The 16,120-nt window shown below is 36.8% G+C and overlaps 1 protein-coding gene across 6 annotated transcripts in view; it reads right to left on the bottom strand.

Moving 5' to 3' along the window:
* The window catches only part of ATG5 (autophagy related 5), a 125,109-nt gene that overhangs the window by 69,396 nt on the left and 39,593 nt on the right, over positions 1-16,120 (bottom strand). For 4 of the 6 annotated variants that reach the window (XM_032338917.1, XM_032338922.1, XM_032338916.1 and 1 more), the window contains one exon: positions 10,258-10,420. The exons of the other annotated variants lie outside the window; for them this stretch is intronic. In XM_032338917.1, the coding sequence (XP_032194808.1) occupies positions 10,258-10,420 (163 nt within the window). The remainder of the gene's footprint in view (positions 1-10,257; positions 10,421-16,120) is intronic. 6 annotated transcript variants of the gene reach the window in all.

The following is a 16,120-nucleotide window of genomic DNA, read 5'->3' as shown; positions in this document are numbered from 1 at the left end:
CCATTGCACTTAACATCTGAATTATTTTCGTTGGCCTATATCAGCTAGCTCTTTCCCATCTCTCCAATCTCATCTCATGTCACCCTTCCCTCTTGGTCACTATTTTCCAAGACACAGTTGCCTTCTTTTGGTTCCTTAAAACATACCAAACTCTTTGTTGCTTCATGTCCTTGAAGCACGTTATTCCCTTAAATGATTGGTTCTCTCCCATCCTTAAGATTTCAGGTTAAATATTACCTCTTCAAAGAGGTCTTCCGTAACCACCTTAATATAAATAGGTCCAATCCCTCCTTGTAGCTATTCTTAACACTTTGTTTATTGTTTTTGAAATAGTGTAAAAGCAACTATTAAAAGGATGCTTTGTGTCCCAGGAGACTTATGAAAAAAACTAGATTTTTTTATATCTAGTGTCATTTTTGCTACAAAGAATGTTAAAAAAAAAGTGAGGCTATAAAGGTAGAGGGAAAATATGACAGGAAGACTAGAGAAGAAGAGGGATCCTAGAAAAATAAAACAAAACAAAAACCTTACTTTATCTTTAACTTCAAAAAGCTGTAAACAGGATTAGATTCTTCGAAACTGCATAGCATTCTCCTACTTCAAGGCTTTGCCCTTGCTGTTCCTTCTCCTAGGAAGGTATTAACCCTACATAAACACATAGTGCTACTTCAGATCTATACTTAATGTCACAAAATCAGTGAGACCTTCCATGACCATTCTATTTAAAATAGCAATGCCCTATCCAATACAGTTCTTTCTCATATTTCCTTGCTTTACTCTTCTCCCACAGCACTTATTATCATGTGACACATAGAAGTATTTTATAGATATAAATATACAGATATACTAGATACACATATATACAGAGATAGACACACACACACACACACACACACACACACATACCTCCCACATTTATCTGTTCTCCCTCTCCCCCACAATAATTTTGGTTGCATAAGGGTATGAATATCAGTCTGTTCCGTTCACTGCTTTAACTCCAGCATAGATTCAGTAATAGTAACTAAATGAATTCAATGAATTAACATTAAAATGACACCCATAAAACACGACCAAGTTTTATCAGGAATGTGATAGTTAATGGGTCAACTTGACTTGTCATGGAATGCCCAGATTAAACATTATTTCTGGGAAAGACTGTGAGAGTGTTTCCAGATGAGATTAGTAACTGAATAGGTGAACCTTCAGTAGACTGTCCACCTTGATGTGGGTGGGCATCACCTAATCAGTTGAGGACCTAAACAGAACAAAAGGCAGGGGAAGGAAGAAGGAATTCAGTCTTTTCCTGCCCACGTATTGAGCTGAGACAACTCATTTCATCTTCTCACGCCATTAGACTAGAATTTATACCACTGGCTCCTCTGGTTTCTCAGGACTTCTATCTCAGATTGAATTACATGACTGGCTTTCTTAGATTTCCAGCTTGTAGAAGGCAAATCATGGTACTTCTAAGCTCCCACAATCATATGAGCCAATTTCCCATAATAAATCTCTTTTTATGTATATATCTTTTTTTTTTTAATTTTTTTTATATTTATTTATTTTTTTTAAGATTTTATTTATTTATTTGACAGAGAGAGAGAGATCACAAGTAGGCAGAGAGGCAGGCAGAGAGAGAGAGAGAAGCAGGCTCCCTGCTGAGCAGAGAGCCCGATGCGGGGCTCGATCCCAGGACACTGAGATCATGACCTGAGCCGAAGGCAGCGGCTTAATCCACTGAGCCACCCAGGCGCCCCTATATATCTTTTTTTTTAAAAAAAAGATTTTATTCATTTGGCAGAGAGAGAGAGAGAGAAAGACAGCGAGAGAGGGAACACAGGCAGGGGGAGTGGAAGAGGGAGAAGCAGACTTCCCACCAAGAAGGGAGCCTGATGCAGGGCTCGATCCCAGAACATGGGGATCATGGCCCGAGCCGAAGGCAGATAGATGCCCAACGACTTAGCCACCCAGGCACCCCTATGTATATATTCTTGAAACTGGTTCTCTGGAGAACCCTAATACAAGGAACATGTTAAGAGTAGCAGGAAGAAAAAAAAAGAAAAAAAAGAAAAAAAAAAGAGTAGCAGGAAGGCCAACGCCAACCCCAAGATGAGGCTTATAAAAAAATCAAAAAGGCAAAATGAACTTCCTAAACAATGTTTGGCAAAGAAAGAAAACATGGAAAACATTACTGGGGAAGACAGTATCATAAGAGAGAGAGAAAGCTCAACTACTAGACTTCTGTTTAGCTTCCATTTTCTCCAACACAGAATGATCTTCAAAGAAGAAAGTGAAAAAATGGAGCTGAAATAAAAATCCCTCAATAGGCTCAGAAATAACATAGCTACTCTGCTTTTGTAGGTATGCTGCTTTAAGTTAATACATAAAGGGGAATTACTTCTCAAGACATTAAAAGAACTAAAAGGATTATAAAACCCAAACCAAAAATTTTATGAAACAATGGAGAACGGGAGAGGTGGTTGAGGTAAGGAGACAGGCAAATGTTTCAACTTAAAAGTATGAATGGATGTTATCAACCAGTAAGCCTGATGTCAACTGTAAGCAAAATTTTGTTTTTCAGCATTCAGAAAGCAAAACAGTATTAGCAGAAATCAGGTGACATTTAAAAACAAGTATGGCATCAAAGTGACCTACATTCCCTTTTACAACAGCATTAAGGAGGGGTGACGACTGGCTCAGTTGGTAGAGGGTTAAGACTCTTGATCCTCTCGTGATCTTGGGGTTGTAGGCTCAAGCACCACGGTGGGTGTAGAGATTACTTAAAAATAAAATCTTTAAAAAAATGTTTAATTGTACTAAGGGACTGGGCATTAAAAAGTGGTATCTTAAATGTAACAAAACAGCAAAGATCTACTTTTGGATAATATGTGTAAGCTGCATAAAACTAGTTAGGCGCACTCACTAGTTTCTGCAACATCTGGGAATCAACTTTGACAGTTCTTATTCTATTACTTGTTACAGTCAACCAAATACTCAGTCTTAACAATTCTATATCTCAAATACTTCTCAAATCCACCTACTTCTCTCTATCCTCAAGGCCATCATTTATAAACAATTGCCATGTCTCACCTAACCACTGGAATGGACTCCTAGTGGTCTTTTAATTCCATGTTTGCTCTCTTTGAATTCACTAACCATACTGCATTCAAAGAGATGCCTTTAAAAAGAAAATCTGACTCTGTCATATTCTTGCTTAAAATCTTTCAGTGGTCCCCTATCTATCCCACCTCCATTCCTGGGGATTAAGTTCAATATCATTAAAATAGCCTATAAAGCCCTGGATAGATAGGGTCTCATTCTAATTTGTACTGCCAGGCCTAATTTGTACTGTTTGCGACTTTCCACTCTCAATCTTGATCACCATGCTTTAGTGAGAGTGGTCTCCTCTAAGCTCTCAGAAGCTCTTTTCTGCTTCTCTGCCTCACCCAGATCATTCCCTATGCCTGGAACACTTTCATCACAACCACCCTGCTCTCTATCCCTTCTTCCTTCCTCTACAACCCCAGCTATAAATGTAATAATTATTTAGAGGCTATCTGTTTAACGTCTGGTTCCCCTAGTAGACTGTAAACTCTGAAGGAAGGGCTATGCCTGTCACGTGCACCCCAGTGGCCCCCGTGCCTGGCAGATTCTTGCAACTGACTAAACCAAACTACCAGGATCTGGACACAACTCTCCTATAATGAATGTTGTTTCCAAGACTTGATTAAATATCAGAGTATAAAATCTATGAAGGAATAAATCTATAAGCAGTACTGGTGGCACTGGATGAAAGAAAATAATTCCTATAAACCCAGAGTGGGGGAGGGGTAAGAAATAATAGATGAAAGACGACTGGCCACATATTGCTAACTGCAGAGACTGGGTGACACATAGTGGGGCTTCATTATACTTTTCTCTCCGCTCTTATTTATACAGTGGAGGCTCAGTGTTCTCATGACTGGTAAAAATCTTCCTTTTCTTTTCTTTCTTTTTTTTTCTTTTTTAAAGATTTTAAAGATTTCTCTCTCAGGCAGAGAAAGAGTGTGGGAAGGCTCCCTGCTGAGCAGAGAGCCTGATGCAGGACTCGATCCCAGGACCCTGAGATCATAACCTGAGCTGAAGACAGAGCCACCCAGGTGCCCCTAAAAATCTTTTGGTAAAGACAAACAGGGTGCCTGGGTGGCTCAGTCCTTGAGCATCTGCCTTCAACCCGCATCAGCCTCCCGGCTCATCAGGAAGCCTGCTTCTCCCTCTCTCACTCCCTCTCTTGCGTTCCCTCTCTCGCTGTGTCTCTGTCAAATAAACTAATTAATTAATTAATTAAAAAAAAAAAAGACAAACAGAAAGCTTATCAAATAGTGACCTTTCATACAGAAAAAAGGTTGAAGGTTCTACTTAGGAAGCTCTTCCATACCACCTACATCTAGAACAGTATCTGACACTGTAACAAAATCACAGAAACTGAAGCTTCAAGATACAGAGCTGAGTCTTAAAATCTCTTCTCTCTCTGTTTTAGTACTCCTTCTATGATACCACACTTATTTCTGGAAAGTTATCTTTCACTTAAGTCCTGCTTCAAGGGGACAGGGAGAGGGAGAGAGCAAAAGGGAGAGGGAATAAGGGAACAGGGAAATGGGAAAAGGTAAGAGGAAGGCGGGAAGGGGAAGGAAGAAAGAGGGAGCAAGGGGAGAGAGCGATTATCAACAGTAATTCTTCTTCCAAGAAATCCTTTGGAATCAGTTGAAAACATCTAATCATAAGAATGCAGGTCTATGGGATCACCACTTTATAGTCCTTGAATGCAAGTCTCAGGAAGTCTTAGCACATTCATTTATAAGGAACTCCAGCTCACAGAGGAAAGTGATCTGCCAGACCACACAACTGATATGAGTTAAATATTAGATCCTTCTTAGACCAACAGATTGTCAGTCCAATACTGAATCTACTATATGCAATTGATAAAAACAAAGCAATGCAATTACAACCCTACTGTCTTTATCATACAAGCTTCCAAAGAGATAAAACCATTACGATTACCTTTTATATCACCTAGCAAACAGAAGTATTTTCAAAATATTATGACTTGTTATAAAAAATCACCCTTCACTAATCACTTTCCTCTTAGAAACCAATTTTATGCTAAAATGGTACACTACCAAATAACTGACTGAGGGACTAGGGATTTATTTAATGCTATCTTTTTTAGTATACTCAAAAAACCAAGGCTAAAAACTAAGTCATATATTATGTTAAAAATATTTTTTAGAGATTTCTTTAAATCTCTTGCTTATAAGAAAACAGCCCATTGACATTTAATAGAAAAGAGCCTGCACGTGTAGTGGTAACAGCCTCAGAAATGATAAAAATGTTACTTTCTTTTCTTTTTTGTGGTCACAGGGAGCTTAAATACTTTTATATCTAAAATGAAAACCCATAAAAAACACTGAAAGGCACAGTATGTCTTAAATGAGTTTTCTTGGTTTCAAAAGTTTTTCTTATTTCTCTTTCACACAGATCTGAAAAATTAAAATTAGCATTTGAAAGTATTCAAAAACTGTTTAAATTGTTTAGTTGTTATGATCTACAGGTGCAGTTCTGAATGAAATACATTTACCATCTGCTATGCCTCAACTCTGACCAATTTACAATTAGACAAACCAAAAGGTGAAGTATCTTTGCATTCACAAATTAGTAAGACTTTCCTTTGGATTTCCATAAATAAATTCAAACAAAACACTTCCTCTATTACTTTAATAAGTAGTATTAAACTACTTATAAAAGGCTGTTAACCTTATTTCCTTACAGTATTAAAAAGGAATAAAATAGTCATTCAGTTAGTATTTGTTTTATCTGCTCTATGCCTAAGACTAGACTTGGTGCTAGGGATTCAAAAATGTATACTACACTCTAACCAGGAGAAATTTACATTCTAGTAGAATTACTATGCCAGAGTGTGGTAAAATATGAGAGCAAAAATGCATATAAATGGACAAGGTGGCATGACAGCATGAAAATATGGATAATTCTGCCTCCATGCCACCATAAGCTCCATAAAGAGAGTGCATGTCTATTTTATCACTGCTGATCACGAACTCCTAGCAGAGTGTCAAGGCTCATGTTAGATGTCCTATAAATATTTGTTGCCTAAAAAAAATTTAAAAAGAAAGCTTCACAGAGCAGGTGACAATGAAGATGCACGTTAAAATAGAAGTAGGAATTAGACAAAAAGATGGAAAGGGCATTTTAGGCAGAAGGAATACTACACCCACATTTTACCAATTTACTTTAATGTAGGTAACATTCAGTCTTTTATCCCAAAATATATTCTTTTTAAAAAAGATTTTATTATTTTTGCGTGCACGTGTGAAAGTGTGTGAGTGAGCACACCAGCTTGGGGGCCAGGGGAAGAGAAGCACAGTCCCACTGAGCAGGGACCCCAAAGCAGGGCTCGATTCTGGACTCTGGGATCATGACCTAGGCCAAAGGCAGATGTTTAACCAACTGAGCCACCCAGGTGCCTCTGTTTTTGTTTTCTTTTGTTTTGTTTTAAAGATTTTATTTATTTGACAAAGAGAGAGAGCACAAGCAGGGGGAACAGCAGGCAGTGGGAGAGGGAGAAGCAAGCTCAATCCCAGGCCCCTGAGATCAAGACCTGAGCCGAAGGCAAACACTTAACTGACTTAGCCACCCAGACGCCCCCAAAATATATCCTCTAGCAACAACATTTACGTAGTTAAAAATTTCCTAAATGAATTATTTTAGTTTTTTAAAAGTAGAATAAATAAACTACCAAGGTCTCCAGTACCCACAGGGTACCCTACACAGAAGATTTTGAGTGTAACCTCAATCATTACCAATACAAACAATACCAGCTACGAAAAAAATGTATAGCTAAAAATAAAAATGGAATAAAGTACATTTTAACCACATACCATTTTAAATCAGATTTAATGAAACTCAATTTGAAAAGTAATTTAATAAATTTTTTTAATTTAACAAAATTAAACTTAGCAATGCTAACTTTAAAACAGTTGTATATGCAAGAAATAATAGGTGCTAAGATAAAAACAGGAAAAAAGGAATATTAGGCCAAAAAACAGCAATGCAATTATTAGACCAAGTCCAATAATTAAGTACTTAGACTAAGTCGTTATACCAAGTTCTGAATGTGACATTTCAACTCATGCTTTAGGTGAATGATAAATATGAGCTGTTGGTCTGATCAACCTTCTGTGAGCTGCCAAGTGTTTTCTAAGAGGTCAGAGAGTAAAATTGTAGGTTGTGGGCCACATGGTCTCTGTTAGAACTATTTAGCTCCGCTACTACAGCATGAAAGCAGTCACAGGCAATAAACAAATAAATGGGTGTGGAAGGGTTCTAACAAATATTCATTTATTTACAAAAAAGGTGGCTGGCCCATGATCATAGTTTGCCAACCCCTGTTCTAGGGTCTCCAACATGACTTCTCAACAATTCTTTTTATCAAAACAACTTTACTTCCTTTCGTGCACTTTCACATAAACTGTAGGAGTGTTTCATTAAAGCCTCCAGGACACCTATAAAAGAACATAGCAGATCGTCTCTTGTTCCACATATAAAGAAACTGAAGCTTGAAGGGATTGAGTGAGTTGCCCTATGGAGCTGCTAGGAGAGCTGAGACGAAACAACTTTTTTTTTCCCCCTTTCTCAAGATTTATTTATTTGAGAGAGAGAGAGCATGAAAGAGGGCAGAGGGAGACAGAATCTCAAGGAGATCTGCACTGAGAGCGGAGCTGGTGCAGGCCTTGATCTAATGAACCTGAGATCATGACCTGAGCTGAAACGAAGTCAAATGTTTAACTGACTGTGCCACCCACGTGTCCCTAAACATTCTTAACCACCACCCACCATGCCCAAGCCTCCAATGCCCCAAGTGAAATATTTCAAGCATTTTTAGAATCCTCTGCTGAATCCCAAAGCTCTCTATAGCAGACTCACCACACTCACCATAGATTTCAAGAACACCTATTTAAATACCAATTAAAATTATTCACTTCAATTCTGAAGCCAAATTATTCTCATATCCCTGCTTTCTTGACAAGATTTGGCCTTCTTCCTTTTAGGTTATCTTATTCACAAGTCTCCTAAAATTCCAGTTCATCTTCAAATAGCCAGCAAGAAAAAGGAAAAAGTACACCTTCTTAAAGGGCTGTAAACTCTTTTAATAGGAATTTGTATATTCAGTAAGATAAAAGAGGCAAAGGCCTGTCTTTGCAGAGTTTGTAATCTTATTTAGAATCTAATCTAATCTAATTTAGAAATACTAGACACACAAATATAAAACTAACTCCATGAAACACAAATCTAAAGACCAACTCCATGAAACTCAAATCTAAGAGATTTAAAAGAAATGAGAACATTTAATGTAGAGTACAGAGTGTCATAAAATATGTACCTTTGCATTACTGAAGTCTCAGATAATGCCCTGTTTTGCATATCGAAACTTTAATACTAAATAATCACAAACACCTCCGTGACATGGTGACAATATAGTCCAAAAGATAAAAATGGTTCACGTTTTTTTAAAATTACGGTTTTTTTCTGGGAGGAGTTGGGGGGGAAGGTGGGTCTTCTATTTTATTCCTAGTTATTGCCATGAAAGTTTACCTTATATTGAACTAATTCCCTATCCAAAAATAACTACAAAAGATGGATAAAACATAGGCAGTTGTTGCTTTACACAACAGTGCAGGCCTGGAAAAGTGACCAAGAAACCACATAAAGTGATCTTAATAACCAAATGTGTAATCTTTAAAAATTGTGCAAACATTAAAACTCAGTTATAAATGTATAAAACTAATGTGTTTAGTACACTGTAATCTAAAACATTAGAAATGCTGAGAATTCAAGCCCTTTATTTACTGCTCTGTAAAAACTTGAAGCACAGTTTTAATAGTGCTTGCTTTCTTGACACATACCCTACAAGGAAGCATCTTTCCTAAACCTTGCCAAGCTGTCATATTCCTTTCTAAGTCTGGATCAATTTCCAAACATGTTACCGTTTGCATTTCCAATGTCATGAAATATCTCTGAGAGATCCTTTAATGCTAAGTTTTTTGCCAGCATCACTTTCTCGGGGATAAATTCACCCTTTTTGTCACAACCTCTACCTCATTTATGTGGAGAGTTCACCTTCACTAATTTCCTGTGGCTGCATATCTAGTCTTTCAAAAGGCGGTAGTGGTAGTGTCAACATTCCCACCGTCAGTAGTTTCCTCTATAATTCCACTATTTTAGTAAAATGCTGCTATCAGCATTATCACTTTTTGTTTCTTTGCCATACTTTCATCTTTCTTGGCCAATTACCTCTCTCAATTATGCAATTTTATAAAATGTTATATGGGCTTATCTGGAGACAAGGAGGCAACCCAACTACATGCTTTGCTGTCTGTGGGTAAAATAAATAACAGATGACTAATGATGATTCACTGACAGACACTGAAAGAAGTGATGTGACTGGTCTTTGATCATGATGCATATCTGTTGTTAAATGACTCATGGACTAAAGAGTTAGCAATATAGCTTATACTTCATGTAATTTCAGTTAATACACAGTACCAAGTGAAATTTGAACCATTCTGTTAAGGACCTGGTATTATTTAACTACAGCATGTTAACTGAAATTCATGCATACTGGACCCATGCAAAACAATGGCTACCTGTAAATAAGACAAATGTGTTGAAGGCATTCAAAGACAATCAATGCAGGCAAGATTAAGGAGCTAGGATCTAAAAGATGAAAAATATAGATGGAAGCTGCAGATTCCTCTCAGCTTTCCCCTTGAATGTATTTTCTAAATCCCAGCCAGGAGAGACAGAATCCAAGTACAAAGCAAGTCTTAGTACTCTGAGAAAGCAGGTGTTGGAGTCTGTGCTCTACCTAAGGGGAGGTACTCTAGCATGCACACAAGATATGCAGTTGTAATTCTAGAAAGATCATGGCTAGCAATAAGGGCACTTTCTCCAGAAGCTAAATGCAGGAAGTTTATACCATCTGATGTTATGGGCAAAGCAACTCTAATGCTAGAAAATCCATAATGAGAAGGATATAGTACAATGTAAGGGAATACTACAAGGTAGCTTCTTTGCAAAATTTTGTGTGTAGAGGCTGGAATTTAAACTTGTATCACTAATTCTAAGATGTACAAATTACTCACAGGATTATAGTTATTTCATACTTTATAAAGTGGTAGTCAGAAATTAAACTGCAATATTTACCATTTTGTAATCCCATCCATAGCTGTTTATGATCTTTCTTCTGCATTTCATTGATTACTTGACTTTTATGCTTTAATGCATCAGCTTCCTTCACACAAGACATAAAATGAGCTTCAATTGCATCCTTAGATGGACAGTGCAGAAGGTCCTTTTCTGGAAAACTCTACCAAAGGAAAAAAGCACATACATAGAACAGGTACACATATTAGAAAATTAGCTTTTTAAGGAAGTGTATCTCCCCCAATTAGCCAGTATTTTTAGCAAACCATCTGTTAACTTCCCAGAAAAGAGATTAAAGTATAATTACAAATACTTTTTAAATTTTAAGTTAAAAATCTCTAGCTACCTGGCATATTTTGTGCTTTTTCCAAATAACCCTTCTTATGTAACGATATATAGTCTAAAACAACATAAAAGAAAAAAAACAACAACATAAAAGAAGGATATTAAAGAGTAATAATTTAAAAAATAGCTTTGTAATCGGCCATTTAATACTGACAAGAATGTGGAAGGGAACGTACATACACTGCTAGTGAGGATAGAAAACAGGACAACCACTTTGGAAACAGTTTAGTAGTCTTTTAAAAAAGGTAAACATATACCTATCATCAGAACCAGTCATTCTACAACTAGGTAATTACCTAAGAGAACAAAATCCTCTGTCCACACAAAGACTTGTGTGTGAATATTCACAGTGGCTTTACTTATAACAGCCAAAACCCAGGAAACATCCTAAATGTCAATAGGTAAATGAACACATAAATTGTAGTATAAAATTATCAAAGTGTACATTTTAACATGTATAGTTTGCTGTAAGTCAATTTGACCCTGATTAAGCTTTAAAACGTAGCTTTTAAGATCAAATAGCTAAATTTAGGGGCGCCTGGGTGGCTCAGTAGTTAAAGCCTCTGCCTTCGGCTCAGGTCATGATCCCAGGGTCCTGGGATCAAGCCTCACATCGGGCTCTCTGCTCAGTAGGGGGCCTGCCTCCTCCTCCTCTCTCTCTCTCTCTCTGCCTGCCTCTCTGCCTACTTGTGATCTGTCTGTCAAATAAATAAAAATCTTTAAAAAAAACCCACACACACAAATAGCTAAATTTATACCCTATACCTACACTGAATCTTTTAGGCAGTTGAAGCAATGATCACTGGACAGATAAGTGGTGTAAATGAGATGACTAATGCTCTTTTCACTGAAAAAAGAAAGATTAGTAATAAGAGCCAACACTAACTGAACACTTACTGTGTGATGGACATTGCACTAATGCTTTTTATATGGACTATATAATTTCATCTTCGTAATGATCCTTGAGGTAAAAAGTACTATTATTGCTATTTCATAGATTAAAAAAATTAATTAACTAGTTAATTAAAAAGCTCAGAGCGCGGACAGAGTCATATGTGGTCAAGCTAGGATTATTCTGACTCAGGAGTCCCAGTTTTTAAGTACTATGCAATACCACTTCCTCCATAAGACCTAAATACTTAAGATAATTATATTTGAACATTATTTTACCAAAAAGTCACGGTTCTGTAAGTCCTTTGATAAAAACTGAGACAAATAATATGGCAGAAAAAAGGCATTTAGTTATGACCTATTTGGACACTATTAACAGAAAACATTAAATTATCCAAGTAATGGAAAATGCCAGAATGACTAGGAAACTTTAAGTACATGCCCTTCTACCAAAAGAAAAGGCACTTGACTACCTATTGCTATTTCTAAAGTTTATTTTTGAGATGCAAATGGAATCAGTCATCCCTCCTTCTGTTTAATAGAGTCTGATCTCATAGATCTGCTGAGTAAAAAGGGAAGCCACTATTTAACTACCCACTGGTCACAACTGCCTGGAGGAGAGGGGAACAGCTGAGACAAATTGTCTCTCTAGGTACAAAGGGATTCTAGATTCATGGTGCTCTTGAACTAAAAATCCATAAAGAATGAAGGTAGATGTTTTCAGACACAGACACAAAAGGGTAAATATGAGAAAATATAAAAGTCTGTAAAAATGAAAAGGCAAAAGATGAGTATGAGAGAGAGAAAGGCAAAACTAAACAATGGGAGAGGATATGGATGGCAGAGAGAGGGTCCCCTGCCCTAATCATCTTTAAACTCAGCTGTATTTGCTTTGCTTAGGCTAGACTGAAGGCATTTGTCCTGACTTCCTGACCAGGATAAATAATAAAATGTACATCATATAAATTCTATTATATTCAAATGAATTAGCATTATAACAATTATTTCTGTTTAAGAAAACTTTAACTTTGTTATACTTGATCTCTTAATTTAGAATAGCTTTTTTGGATATTCTACAGTTCTCTATGCTGCTAATTTAATTGTCTATTTTGGTTATGTATGAATGGCAAACAATATGAAAGCTCACATTCCAAAGAAAATATTATTTCCATGTAGTTTGCATTTATGACCTATTTAAGCTTATGTACTGTTAGAATTTCTTAAAAACTGTATACAATCTGATTATGAAAAAAAGGAGTTAGGGTCTCTCAAAACGGTGGTTTGAGAAATCAGGAGGAAAACCCCCACCAATTTCTAGTGTTGCTTCAGTACAGGCTGCTACTCCTTCTCAATCAGAGAAGGTACTGAAGTTTCGCCTTTCCCCGATTTCCACTGTTTTGCAGGGTTCTAAACTTAACCATTGGGGACACCCATAACTGATGGCTGACAATTCCAAACAACTAGTCTCAACTGCAAATGAGGGGTCTCTCAAGAGACTGCATGTATTTGTATATGTATGCTTCAACAGAACATTCTACATCTCTATCTAGGAGGAAAGTGAACTACTTAATGAAATTAACTCAAAGGAAATATGAGATCAGTAACTGAAAGAAGAAACATCTACATAGTCAGTCACTGCAACTGAATGAATTGTGGCAATGAATAAAGTGACAGATGTCTCAAAGCCCCCTCAGCTCCTACTTAAGAGATGTTCCTCCTTCCATGATTAGGTTGGGGTGGGAGTAGGAAATCCTTTTTTAAAAGCTTCACAGTAAGATTCCAGACAGACTCTTGATTCATTACATTCTTAATATCTTCTTACACACATCAGCAGTTGTGTTTAGGTGCGTATCTTTTCAGCCCAAACAAATTCTTGCAAATAAAGGTGTAAGTCTGACCCACATTTATTTACTTTCATGAATATCCCAAGTCAGAATGCCTAATAAACTAATCTAATTTCACTTTTACAGAAGTAATCTGGAAAGTACCATTTACTTAGATATTATTACCAGTGTCCTTCAATTAAAATATTAATCCAGACAGTCTGATTATAGATAAATGAAGCTGGAACTACTTAAAAGTGGGGAAAAAAAAAAAAAACTTTCAGTTTATTGATAATATTGCAAGCTCAGCACCAAAAGCAAGGGAAACAAAAGCAAAAACAAACAAACAAACAAAAAAAACACAAACCAAGTAGGACAAGAACAAACTAAAAGGTTTGTATACAGCAAAGAAAACCATCAACAAAATGAAAAGGCAACCTAGCATAGAGGAGAAAATTCTTGTGAATCATATATCTAGTAAAGGGGTAATATCCAAAATATATAATACAAGTCATCAAGAAAAACCAAACCTCCAATTAAAAAATAGGTAGAAGAGGGGCCCCTGGGTGGCTCAGTGGGTTAAGCCTCTGCCTTTGACTCAGGTCATGGTTTCAGGGTCCTGGGATCAAGCCCCGTATTGGGCTCTCTGCTCAGCAGGGAGCCTGCTTCCCCCACCCCCTGCCTGCCTCTCTGCCTACTTGTGATCTCTGTTTTCCAAATAAAATATTAAAAAAACAAAACAAAACAGGTAGAAGATCTGAACAGAGACTTTTTTCCAAAGACATACATACAACAAATAGGCACATGATGCTAAACATCACTGATTCTCAGAGAAACGCAAATCAAAACCACAATGAGATATCACTTCACACCTATCAGAATGGCTATTACCAAAAAGATAAATAACAAACGTTGAGGATGTAAAGAAAAAGGAACCCTTTGTACTGATAGAATTTAAACTGGTGCAGCCACTACAGAAAACAGAATGGAGGCTTCTCAAAAACTTAAAAATAAAATACATATAATCCAGCAATTCCACTTCTAAGTATTTATCCAAAGAAAAGGAAACTGCTATCTCAGAAAGATACATGCACTCCCATATTCACTGCAGCATTATTTACAACAGCCAGGACATGGAGACAATCTAACTGTCTACTGATGGATGAATGGATAAAGAAGATGTAGTGTATGTACAGAATGGAATACTATTCAACCATTAGAAAGAACAAGATCTCAACATTTGTGACAACATGGATGGACTCTGAGGCATTATCTGATTGAAGCAGGAAACAGAAAGATGCATGCCATAATGACCTCACTTATATGTGGAATCTAAACGGGGGAAAAAATAAAGCTCATAGATATAGAGAATAAACTGATAGTTGGCCAGAGGTAGGGGGTGGTGGGTTAGGCAAAAAGGATGAAGGGTATTAAAAGGTACAAACTTCTAGTTATGAAATAAATAAGTCATGGGGATGTAACGTATAGCTTGAGGACTACAGTTAATGTAGTAATATTGCATATTTGAAAGTTGCTAAGAGAGTAAATCTTAATTCTTATGACAAAAAATGTAACTATATATGATGATGGATGTTAACTAGCGTTCTTTTTGCAATATATACAAATATCAAATTGTGTTACAAACTTAAAATATAATGCTGTATGTCAACTATACCTCAAGACAAGAGAGCAAAACAAAAAGTTTCCATATGATCCATAAAGAATCTAATATTCCATTAAAAATGCAAGAGTTGCTAACATAGTGTTATGGACTCAATGTTTGTGTCCCTCTAATATTCTCATGTTGAAAAGCCCTAATCCTCAGTGTGGCTGTATCTGGAGACGGAACCCTAAGGAATCAATTAAGGTTAAATGAGTTCATATGGGTGGGGCCCTGATCTAACAAGATTAGTGTCCTTCTAAGAAAAGACAATGAAGAGCTCCAGCATGCTAGCGATCTCTCTCTCATGCGCGCTCTCCCTCTGGCTTTCGGTCTCACTCTTGCTCTCCACACACAAGGAGGAAAGGACATACAAGGAGGGAGAGAGAAGGCAAATATCTGCACACCAGGAAGACAATCCTCACCGAAAACTGAACCCTGCTGGACCTTGATCGATTTTCCAGCCTCGTGAACTGTGAGAAGATAAGTTTCTCTTGTTTTTAAGCCATCTAGTCTGTGGCATTTCATTACGGCAAAGTAAGCAAATTAACATACACAGCAACGTTATTTTCATTGCTGAGTCACCTCTAACACTAGACTCAGCATTCTACAGGGAAAGTACAAAGGCATAGTTTACAGGCTTACTTTTATTAAAATCTTAAGATTTCTTTCCAAGATCACTTTGGTGTGTGTGCATGCGGGGATAGGAAGGGAGATTTTTCAAATAATTTTCTAAGATATAATTTTCAGGTTGAGAGAAGAATATGCTATAAAAGTTAACGGGAATTAATGCTAAAATCAACACTAAAATTTGTTAAATTTTCTTGATTCTCTGAAATCTTTTTTTTGGAGATTTTATTTTTAAGTAATCTCCACACTCAAAATGGGTCTCAAACTCACAACTCCAACATTAGCCAGGTGCCCCAATTTTCTTAAATCTTCTAATTTTACCAAGAGCCAATCTACAAGCTTACCTTCAGCCAATCATTTGCTTCCCTCCTGGTACAATCTAAGTACTATTTCCCAACCTGTTTGCTAGATCCCATTCTGTGAATTTTTGAAATCCAGTTCAGTTAATTATTCCCATTTTCTTCCATAATTATCTGTAACCATTTTCTTTCTAATCACTGTTTCTTATTAGTTG

This window comes from Mustela erminea, chromosome 4, assembly GCF_009829155.1.
Source record: "Mustela erminea isolate mMusErm1 chromosome 4, mMusErm1.Pri, whole genome shotgun sequence".
Taxonomy (NCBI): Eukaryota; Metazoa; Chordata; class Mammalia; order Carnivora; family Mustelidae; genus Mustela; species Mustela erminea.
Note: the sequence above shows the minus strand (reverse complement) of the source record. Positions and strands in the feature narration are given on the sequence as shown.